The sequence below is a fragment of the Telopea speciosissima genome, chromosome 5 (genome assembly GCF_018873765.1).
Source record: "Telopea speciosissima isolate NSW1024214 ecotype Mountain lineage chromosome 5, Tspe_v1, whole genome shotgun sequence".
Classification (NCBI taxonomy): Eukaryota; Viridiplantae; Streptophyta; class Magnoliopsida; order Proteales; family Proteaceae; genus Telopea; species Telopea speciosissima.
The window spans coordinates 65,481,114-65,491,793 of NC_057920.1; the positions used below are offsets into that span (position 1 = coordinate 65,481,114).

The 10,680-nt window shown below is 39.3% G+C and overlaps 1 protein-coding gene across 1 annotated transcript; it reads left to right on the forward strand.

Moving 5' to 3' along the window:
- Positions 1-5,054: 5,054 nt before the first annotated feature.
- Positions 5,055-7,516, forward strand: LOC122663283 (protein FAR1-RELATED SEQUENCE 5-like). Its single transcript, XM_043858966.1, has 4 exons — positions 5,055-5,537; positions 5,682-6,141; positions 6,256-6,452; positions 7,421-7,516. The coding sequence occupies exons 1-4, from the start codon at positions 5,055-5,057 to the stop codon at positions 7,514-7,516; spliced, it is 1,236 nt and encodes a 411-aa protein (XP_043714901.1).
- Positions 7,517-10,680: the final 3,164 nt, after the last annotated feature.

Below are 10,680 nucleotides of genomic sequence, written 5' to 3' on the forward strand. Positions count from 1 at the left end.
TTCTACTTCTTCTTTTTGCTGCAAATAAGAGTTTATTCTCTTAGTCCTTGACACATCTACAAAGGGTTAATGCTTCTACAAAGATTTTTCTCCCTCTTTCCTCTCTCTCTATCAAAAAATCCCAGGCATTCGGTTATTTCCTCTCTCTCTCGACTCATAACATCCAGTGATGTTTATTATATGTTTCCCAACCGAAAAAACAGAGTTTGGTGGATAGTGGACACTCCATAAGAATTAATTCAAAGAGTATCTACAAAGAGAAAGCTCCTCGATGTGTTCCATTATTTTTTCTCTCTGTTATAAGCTGATTTCATTCATTAATTCCGAAAAAATATAACAAAGTGCTATTACACGTAAATAGTTTATTTTTTTTTCTGGATATGAACCTGGCCATGTTGGTGTTCCCAGCTCCCCTTGATTGATTTCAAGAAACAGTCAGTAGACAGATAAGGCACCCCATTTTCTACCCCTGAAACGTTTTTTACTATTACAAATTCAAAAAGATAAGCCTCCATTGCAAATTCAAAAAGACAGAGTAAATTACCATCAGTGAAAGCCAAACACACATTGATGCCTTGGAACCCCATTACCTTTTTATGAAACTGATAGATTTACTAATAAGATGTTGAGAATTTAGGCTTTTGATTCTCTGCATCAGATCACAAATCATTTCTTATACAGAGAAGAGAAGAGAAGACTATAGAGAAAGAGAATAAACATACAGTAGCAACGATGAACAAGTAAGATTTTGAGGTTGAAACATGAAACTTCAAACTGGTGTAGGTGACTTACTAGGTGTAGGGACTAGAGGGGTTACTAGGGATGGTAGGTTAGGTTGTGTGGGGGAAGGAAGCAGAAGAGGGAATTTGAGTTTCTTGATTATTACATAAACACCCACTCTTGTTAGTGACGCCGCCGTTGCCGCCGTGAACTGAAGGGAACCGTTGATTCTTACATAACCACCCAATTTGGTTTGTTTTGTTGTATGAGTTGGGTTGTGTATTTTTTTTTTTTTAATCTATGGTTGAGTTTTATAGTATTATCCTTTTCTTTCCTTTGCTGAAATTCTGAATTCATTGAAATTTTTATCATTTAGCTTCTCTGTTATGTTGTCTTTACTTTCACCCCCTCCCCCTCCCCTTCCCCTTCCCCTTCTTAAAATACATTACTTTTGGTATATCTTTTATCTCATCCACCAAAACAATATCTAAATTGTTTTTTTCATGTGTGTTATTTGTGGAATTCAGATACTGTGGTTAGTTTGGATATAGAATCATGGAAAAAACGACAGTAAGTCCTGAGGTTGAGTTAGGTGAAGATGTTGAGTGTAAGCCTCAAATCGGTATGTTGTTTAATACAGAACAAGAGGCTTATGATTTTTACAACAAATATGGAAGAAGTATTGGTTTTAGTATAAGGAGAGATTTTGCAAATAAGAGCAGGAAAGACAAGACAACCATAACTTCATGGAGATTTGTATGTTACAAATCTGGTGTAAGGTACAAAGATAAGAGGGACATTGACACAAGTAAGCCACGAGCTGAGATAAGAACAATGTGCCCAGCACGGATGTCCATATATTTGTTAGAGAATGGGAAATACAAGTGTCGTGACTTTATAGAAGAACATAATCACATTCTTCATCGTCCAAATACTACTTATATGATGTTAAATCCGTGCCCAAAACCCGATTTGAAACCCGATCTGACCACCGATCTGGTTTGAACCTTTTGTGTAGAATTGGGAACGGAGTACACTCGTGAACTGTGAGTCATAATAATCAAGCCATCACACAAGATTGTCGACCGCGAAACAAGGGAAGTCCTCGAGGAAAGATCACCGTCGAGACAGGGGGAAAATCGCCCACAAAGCATATTCTTGAAATTCCCTTATGATGGGGATCCGTGGGGCCCGCACCTAAATCGCCCTTATCCACTTAGCGATGACTGGGAGTAAGTCACTATCCGACTAATTCATGCCTATGCATGACCATTAATAAGCATAAGAACTAGAATGGGCTTGGGGTTAGGAGCTTAGTCTCTTTCTATTTGTAACTAGAACTTAGGACATGGGCCCAAGTGGATCCAATGGCCCAATGACTTAAACTAGACCTTAGGCTTATACCTAACCAAACAAGCTCCTAAGAAAATGGACCTAAGGACTTGAGACTAACCAAACAAGACCTAATGCCTAGATGGGTTATTAAAGACCCAAAACTACTATTCACCTCACATTACAATCCTAAATCGTGGAGAGGAGAGGAGAAAAAGAAAGAAGAGGAGAAGAAGAAAAGAAGAAGAAGAAAGAAGAAGAAAGAAGAAGAAGAGAAAGAAGGAAGGAGAAGGGAGAAGTATGGTGGAGCACAAGCTATCATCATCAACCCTTGGTGAGTCTCTTTCTCTCTCTCTCCATCTCTCTTTCCCTAATTCTATTACCTAGGGTTTGAATCGGTTGAGCACACCTTGAGTGCTCCATCTACTCAATTAGAAGAGCCATTAATGGCAAATCCTTGATGCTTAACTATGAAGCACCTAACCCTACCTTAAACCCATTCCCCCTTCTCCATTTATGAACCCTAAGTTGGGGATTTACCTCCATTTATGGGTTTCACCAACCCTCATGGAAGACCATAGAGGTGTGATTTGTGGGTTGTTAAATAACATTGATTAAAGACCCTTTCAAAACCCCAATACCCAAACCCATGAGTTTCCTTTCTATATGTATTTTAATGGAGGAAAACCTAATCGATCATGGGGTTTACAAACCCATGTTGGGTGTGTGCTATGGCACCTTGGTTGGAGTTGTTCTCACGGCAAAAGAGACCCCAAAAAACCCCTAAGAATACCCCATTTTAGCCCAAGACTTTGGGGCTGCAAAACCATTCTCGAATGGCATGAATAGCAAGATTGGCACATGGACAGGCACATGCAAGTGCCTCCCTCGAGAAACTAGATCTGCGGTGGGAAGTCCGAGAGGGACAGCACATGGACGAGGCACATGCAAGTGCCGGTCCCGAGAAAGATCTGCGGTGGGAGGTCCGAGAGGGATAGGCACATGGACAGCACATGCAAGTGCCGGTCCCCGAGAAAGATCTCGGTGGGAGGTCCGAGAGGACAGGCACATGGACGAGCACATGCAAGTGCAGCCCGGAGAACCTAGATCCGCGTGGGAAAGCCGAGAGGGCAGGCACATGGACGGGCACATGATATAGCCTTCGTATGTGCGGTCCCCTATTTTAGCCTTGTTTAATAACTTATGGGGCCCAACTCTTCTAGTCCTAAGGCACTAATCTCTCCCCACGTTGTACACTCTCTTTAGGTTGCCGACTCGGCTCGGGGCATATTAGTACGTGGGACAGTGTACTTGGCATCGAACGCCGATTTGAAGAGCTCCGCATGACGATTGACTGAGAATCAAGGTGAGTGAGTTAAGCAAACGTCTTAATTTATGGAATGTTTGTGTGTCGTGTCTTGCGAATGTCATTTATGCATGTGTGTTATAATATATAATTATTAGTAAGATATAGGACGATATAAATGTTTAGATGTTGATAGGACTTTACATTCTTGTCTTGCGATATTATTTATTTTTACCACTATGATGCGAATGGTGTTGGATTTAGTTATGGGACTCGGTCTTGGTTGGTCTTGGACTTGAGGATTCCATAATATGGACTCACTCATGGCATGTAGATCTAGGGCTTCGAGCGGGATCCAAGTGCCGGTGGGTCTTGGGCTTGAGATTGCCGTACTTGAAATTGCATTAGAATTGTCCATTGCATTAGGTGGAAACGGGATGGTGACCGACCGAGCGCCTTGGTATTCACATCTCGTACTTGTATACGTGCGTATGGGCTAGAGGGGCGAGAGGATAGCGGCCGACCGTATTTCGGTATCTATGGACTCGACCTCCGGCCTATGCACATGCGCCTCACTCATACAATAGGTGAATCTTGGCTAGGATAAATGTTTACCCAGTACTATGACCCTCGACGAGGGGTTAGGTGTCGGTCAAATCGTGGGTTCCGACCGTTATTCGGTATACCCACCGGGAAGTTCGGGCTCCAACCGTATTTTGGGCGAACGGGACGGGATTTGACTCGGGGGTTTGCGTATATCTCTTGGTGGAGACCGTGCAAGAGGCTTCCGGTGCGACTCGGGTTTGTCATCGTCGGTATACCATCCGTTTATGGTACCGATGTCGGGATGCTACCTAAGGTGTTGCTATAGTACTATACCGACTTAGTTGTGTGTTAGGTGGATAACAATAAAACTATACATCATCATTCATTCATGTAGCATGATTGTAAATTGTATGTGATGTACGGTCTACCTTAGTGGTATGGGACACCTTGGTATCCGTCCATCATGTATGGTTTGCGATCAACCCCATTCATTATTATTATTGTGTATGCTTGTGTGGCTTAGCCACTCATTGGGCTCGATTGGAGCTCACTCCTCGAGGAAACATATTTTTAGTTGATGCGGTACATTCGAGCATGACGGCACGGAGTTCAAGACTCCGATGAAGGTCATGAAGAGTGGTGGACTTTGAGTATGAGGATCATGGACCGAGTGCTATCAGTGAGATGTGTTCCACGAGGAACAGTGATTCTTGGTGGTGGCCATCTTTTTGTTACACTTTGATGAACTATTTTCGATTCAAAGGTGTATTCTTTTATTCCTTTCTTGATAAGTGTATTTATTATACGGTGATAATACATAGATCCGATTAGAACCCATTGATATGAAGGGGTAAATTTGAATAGACAATATTTTATATGCTATCACCTAGCCTCGCTAACTCGATGTTATTAATATTAATCCTTTCCTTTTTCCTATTATTTGTCGTTGTGAATGAGTTAGTCTTGGGTACTGCATCAGTGATTCTGGTGGTTAGAGAGCGTATTGATACGCTCCAGTTGCATTCCCCGTGGTTTAGGGATGGGGGTGTGACATATGATGCGTTCACAGAGAAAAATTTCAAACATACATACATATGAAATTGATTTGGCTGACAATTCGGGGATTAAACCTAAGTCCATGTTTGAGTATATGGGTAGGCACGCAGGTGGGAGGGAGAACCTTGGCTACACTAGTCAAGATCATAAGAACTATCTCCGAACTAAAAGACAGCGTTCACTAGCCTATGGTGAGCCAGGGAGTTTGTTGATGTATTTTGAAAACCAAAGTAGTATCAATCATTCATTTACATACTCAATGCAATTGGACAATGATGAACAGATAACTAATATTTTTTGGGCTGATCCGAAGATGAGAATTGATTATGCACAATTTGGCGATGTTGTTAGTTTGGACAACACATTTTGCACAAACAAAGAGTATAGGCCATTTGGGATATTTACTGGGTTTAATCATCACAGAGGAGCCATTATATTTGGGGCTGCACTTTTATATGATGAGACAGTTGAATCTTTCAAGTGGTTATTTGAGGCATTTGCGGAAGCACATGGGCAGAAGAAGCCTATCACCATCTTCATGGATCAAGATGCTGCTATGGCTAAGGCATTAACTGAGGTGTGGCCTGAGACATGGCATGGGCTGTGTACTTGGCACATAATGCAAAATGGCATTAAGCATCTCGGTAACTTGATGAAGGATGGCTCGCACTTTCTTTGAGATTTGAAAAAGTGTATATTTCAATATGATGAGGAAATACAGTTTGAGGATGAATGGCAAAAATTGCTTAAGAATTATGGAGTGGAGAATAATTCATGGTTGCAGCGCATATATGGCTTAAAATATAAATGGGCAAAGTGCTATATGAAAAATATCTTCACATTAGGTATGCGGAGTACACAGCTTAGTGAGAGTTTGAACAGTGACATGAAGGATTATTTAAAATCCACTTTGGACATTGTGCAATTTTTTAAGCATTTTGAACGGGTTGTGGATGCTAAGCGAGCCAACGAGTTAAAAGCTGAGTTTGATTCAAGAAACAACCTTCCAAGAAGAGTGAACTTGGTGTCACCTGTCATAAAACAAGCTGCGGAAGTCTATACTCCGTTGACTTTTGAACTCTTTCAAGAGCAGATGGATTGGCTTAGTGCTTGCCTCATCAAAAACAAGAATGAAAGTAATCTCATGTCTGAATTTTTTGTTGGTCTTGTGGAATCAAAATGTGAGTACAAAGTATGTTGTAACCCATCTAAGCTTATGATTAATTGTAGTTGCAAGAAATATGAGACATTTGGGATTCTTTGTTGTCATTGTTTGAAAGTTTTGGATGTGCTAGATATCATGTGTATACCTCCAGCTTATATTTTGAAGAGATGGACACGGGGAGCAAGAAGCTTGGTAGTGATAGACAATGAGGGAAAACAGGTTGAAGAAGATAGTAACTTAGATAGTTCACAACGATATAGGCGTATAATGCTTGAACTTGTTAAAATGGCATCACAAGCTTCAAATTCAACTGAGGGTTATGCTTTGGTAATGTAGGTTACAAAAGAGTTACGTATACAGCTTGATTGTATCACAGCATCTAATGGCCCACAAGTGGTTGTCCCTAATGAGGTCCCTATGTTTGCAGTAGGGCTGAAGAAGAAAGAAAAATGTCCAAGTGGTAGACAGAAGAAGAGCAGGATAGAAAAACAAGGAAAAAAAAAGAAAAGAACTGAGACAACAAACACTCAAGTGTCACAAGAAATTCATTCAGCTCCTGCCAGAACCAGTGGTACATTTTCAATGTCGAATGTACCAGATTACCTTCAACAGATGGATGACAATATTAGCTTCACTTCACTGTTAACGGTAATTCGTTTAATGATTCACATTTTCCTATTTTTTTAATGTACTAGATTAACTTTCAATGATTCAGACATTGAATTTAATATTTTTTTTCCATTCTTGTATTTGTGTTGGGAGGAACCTCTATGTATGATCTTTCCTTAGCTGTATCATCTCAATCATCAACAAACCTCAACCTGCACAATTTTTAAGAACAAGACTAAACAGCTTATGGGTTCCTCTTAGATGTGGATAGATTATAGAGGATAATGGTGAAGTTGTAGTCTTGAGTTGGGTTGGGATTTTTTGTCTATGGTTGAATTGCATAGTATTTTCCTTTTCTTTCCTTTGCTGAAATTCTGAAAATACATTAATCCTGTCCATCTTACACCCCCTCCCCCCTCTTAAAATACATTACTTTTGGTATATCTTTTGTCTCATCCACCAAAACAATATCTAAATTATTTTTACCTGTGTGTTATTTGTGGAATTCAGATACCATGGTTAGTTTTTTCATATGTTTTATTTTCTTTGTATCTCAGTCTCTCTTTTTCAGAACACAGGTTAGAGTGGAATGCTCTTTCATCATAATGTAGAGGTATGTTTATTTATCTATATCTCGGTCTCTCTTTTTTGTTTGTATGTTCAGATCTAACATTTTTTTTTTACAGGTTGAGGCCTTAGCTCAAAATGGAAGAGCACCTGGGAATTACTTCCTAGGTTATGATGGTTCGAATCCATCAGGTTTCAAGGATTGTAGCTTGTGAAGTTGGGTTTTGTTCAATCTTTCTTTAATTATGTCCTCTTTTTTTTCCCTTACTTTAGGTGGGGGTGTATATGCTCTTAATTGTTGTTGTCTCTGTACTTGTTATGTCCTCAAATAGAGCTGATTGGAGGGAAAGGATTCATGTAGCTGGCCCCATTTAGTTGGGATATTGCTGAAATGTTGTTGTTGTCAGATTTTTTTGTGGTGGGACTTATTGAGTTGGAATTTGTTGTTTAGTTTGGAAGCATTTTATTTTTCACATTAGAGAAGCAGAACTACTGAGCTGTTGGACTGTTTATTATTATTGCTTTGCATTCTGCACTGATTTTGAGTGATAGTTAATCTCAACAGTTGTAGGAAATCTATGAGTAGAGAAGATTCGAAAATTATAAATTTAATCTGAGATAGAACATAGATGGCAGGTCAGCGCACAAGACAGAAGAAAAGGACATACCTTCTGCTACCCTTGGAATTTGATTGCATTTCTATATATGGGGTTGTGGAAAAAGTGAAGAGGCTAAGCAGTTGACAGTTTCAAAGTACTGGCATCAGAGAGTGTTTAAACACATTTGCATGCTACTTTACATTTTTGAGATAAGATTTGATTTAAAGGACACTTTGTGAAGGGTAGTATTTCAATTGTCTATTTGCTAAGTTAACTAATTTTTTTTTTTCTTTCTTATTTCTAACTTCCTAGTGGTTGGATGTTTCAAATATGTTTTTTTCCTTCTCCTCTGACTTGAAACAACTAAAATGTGGCATGTGAATAGGGTTTAAGCCCATGCCCATCTCTGCAAAATCAGGGATGTGTGTGTGTGTGTTTGTGTGTGTGAGAGAGAGAGAGAGAGAGAGAGAGAGTCATAAGTTTTCCAGATCTTTAACCACTGTCATCTATATAAAGAACACATGTCCGCTACCATTCCCATCTCTATGTGAATGAAGAATCCTCCCTCCCCAACAGTGTACTCCTTTTTTTCTCCCCCCCCCCTTAGGGCAGCTTGCCATGTCCTTCTCTTTTCCTCATATGAAGAAAGGCTTCTCCCTTCCAAGAATGCAGATCAGTTTCTTCTGTGTGATGGGTTTTGATTCTACTCCTGCCCCCTTTTCTTTAGTCTCATTCTCTTGTTCTTGAGAAGCAAAATATACGTTCATGTGTGGAGGTGTTTGTGGCTGTATTTACATTCAAGCAAGGCATTTGAAATTTAATGCTCCACTTTTTCTGAATATGTTTGCATGAATCTATGTTTGGGTATATATATTAAGGGTCTTCTATTCTATATTTTAATTCAAATTTGAACCTCAATGGCTGAATTTTCAGCCATGTTTTTCAATTGAGGTTCTGAACTCGATTTGGAACTTCTTCCAGTATTTTCTGCTGCCAAACTCCAAACCACAATGCTCAGATTAGCTAAAATCTGTGGTGTGTGCTCTGGTGTTATTTGTAGTGATGTAAATATCATTTGAATCTCCTTTAGTAGTAACCTTATTCATTTATTTTCATTTTCCAGTTTGGCTGCACTTTGTTGCTGTTGTGTGTTGAAAATGTGGAAACTTATATGTTGGGAACAATGTATGAATCCTGATGGATTCGAACCATCGTACCCTAGGTAATTCCCAGGTGCTCTACCAGTTTGAGCTAAGGATTCACCTAAAAAATAATACATGTTAAAACAATGCTGATGAAGTAATTTAAACACATTTGCAAGGCATAACATTTGCTACTGCCTAAGTTCCCAAATCAATGAATCTGAAAGGAGACTAGCTCCTTCAGCTTCTTGTGTAGAAAAGAAGACTAGTGATCCAAAGTTTCAGAGTGAGAGACCAAAGAGGATATTGCATAGCCAACCCTCTGTTCCCTAAAACTAGATTCATCTTCATTTGAAGAATCAAATGTGCTGATGTCCTTCCTCCTCAATTCCCACTGTTGCTGAAACTTCTGCTTGTGACCCATTGTGGGAAGGCAAATTCTCATCAATCTTACAGCTTTTCTTTCTTAAATTACTGAAAAATGAACCAAAACCCAGATGTCCTGAAATACAAGTACACGATACATTCAACCTCCAGGAGACTCTGACAGGAGATAATTAGATCGCTTGAAAGAGGGAAACCAGTGGATCAAGAAAGTAGAATATGAATAGTTCCTTGAACACATTGTGATAGGAAAGGTGAACTATAAATTGCAATGGATTTTCTTCTTCCTACAAACTATATGTGAACATAAGAATTAAGCTAAAATTCAATCAATTCACAACCAATTTGTGCAGCAAAAAAAATCAAATTGAAGAGTCAAAACATTTGGAAGGAATTTTAGCCAGACAAAAATCAAGTTTTGCAATAACTATTTACAACATACAAAACCCCTCCCTCCTCCAACGCCAATCCATCATCCCCAAAAAGGAAAAAAAAAAAAAAAAAACAAAGAACAAGAAGGGGAAAAAACTTACAGATTTCAATTTCTTAATCAGATAAAGAAGCTAATATATTAAGACTACCTCCTCATCAATATCAAAGACATAAAGGAGAAAAACTGATAAAACACAGTTTTCTACAAAGAAAGATTATCATAGAACACTAAAGAACTATACAAACAAAGAAACAAATACCATATAGGCTCATATTAATTCTTATGGAGTGTCCACATACTAAACTCTGTTTTTTCGGTTGGGAACATATAATAAACATCACTGGGCGTTATGAGTCGAGAGAGAGAGAGAGAGGAAATAACTGAATGCCTGGGATTTTTCGATAGAGAGAGAGAGGAAAGAGGGAGGGAAATCTTTGTAGAAGCATTCACCCTTTGTAGATGAGAATAAACTCTTATTTGCAGCAAAAAGAAGAAGTAGAAATTACCTTGTTGCAGAGTCCCACCAACTGTATTGACAGAGAGGTTCAGCGAGCTTCTCTCGAGAGCTACATTCTGTACTTCTGTGTCAAGAGGGGAAATAACCGAATGCTGGGACTCTTAGAGAGAGAGAGAGAGAGAGAGGAAAGAGGGAGGAAAATCTTTTTTTTCCATTTTAACTCCTGATTTTAGGCAACGTGTTGGTACCCATTTCTTTTCAGCTGGGGCGGGTATTCCTCAAACCGGGTCGTAATATGGGGTGAGAGTTGAGAAAACAATTAGAACCGTTAGATTTTTTTTTGTCAGGTGTCGATCAGTGAAGG

Bases quoted from the DNA above. Each gene is read 5' to 3' on its own strand.
- LOC122663283 (XM_043858966.1), top strand. From the start codon at position 5,055: ATGGGTAGGCACGCAGGTGGGAGGGAGAACCTTGGCTACACTAGTCAA. The intron at 6,142-6,255 runs GTGAGTACAAAG...TGGATGTGCTAG, and splicing joins TGGTCTTGTGGAATCAAAAT to ATATCATGTGTATACCTCCA. The intron at 6,453-7,420 runs GTAATGTAGGTT...TTTTTTTTACAG, and splicing joins CAACTGAGGGTTATGCTTTG to GTTGAGGCCTTAGCTCAAAA.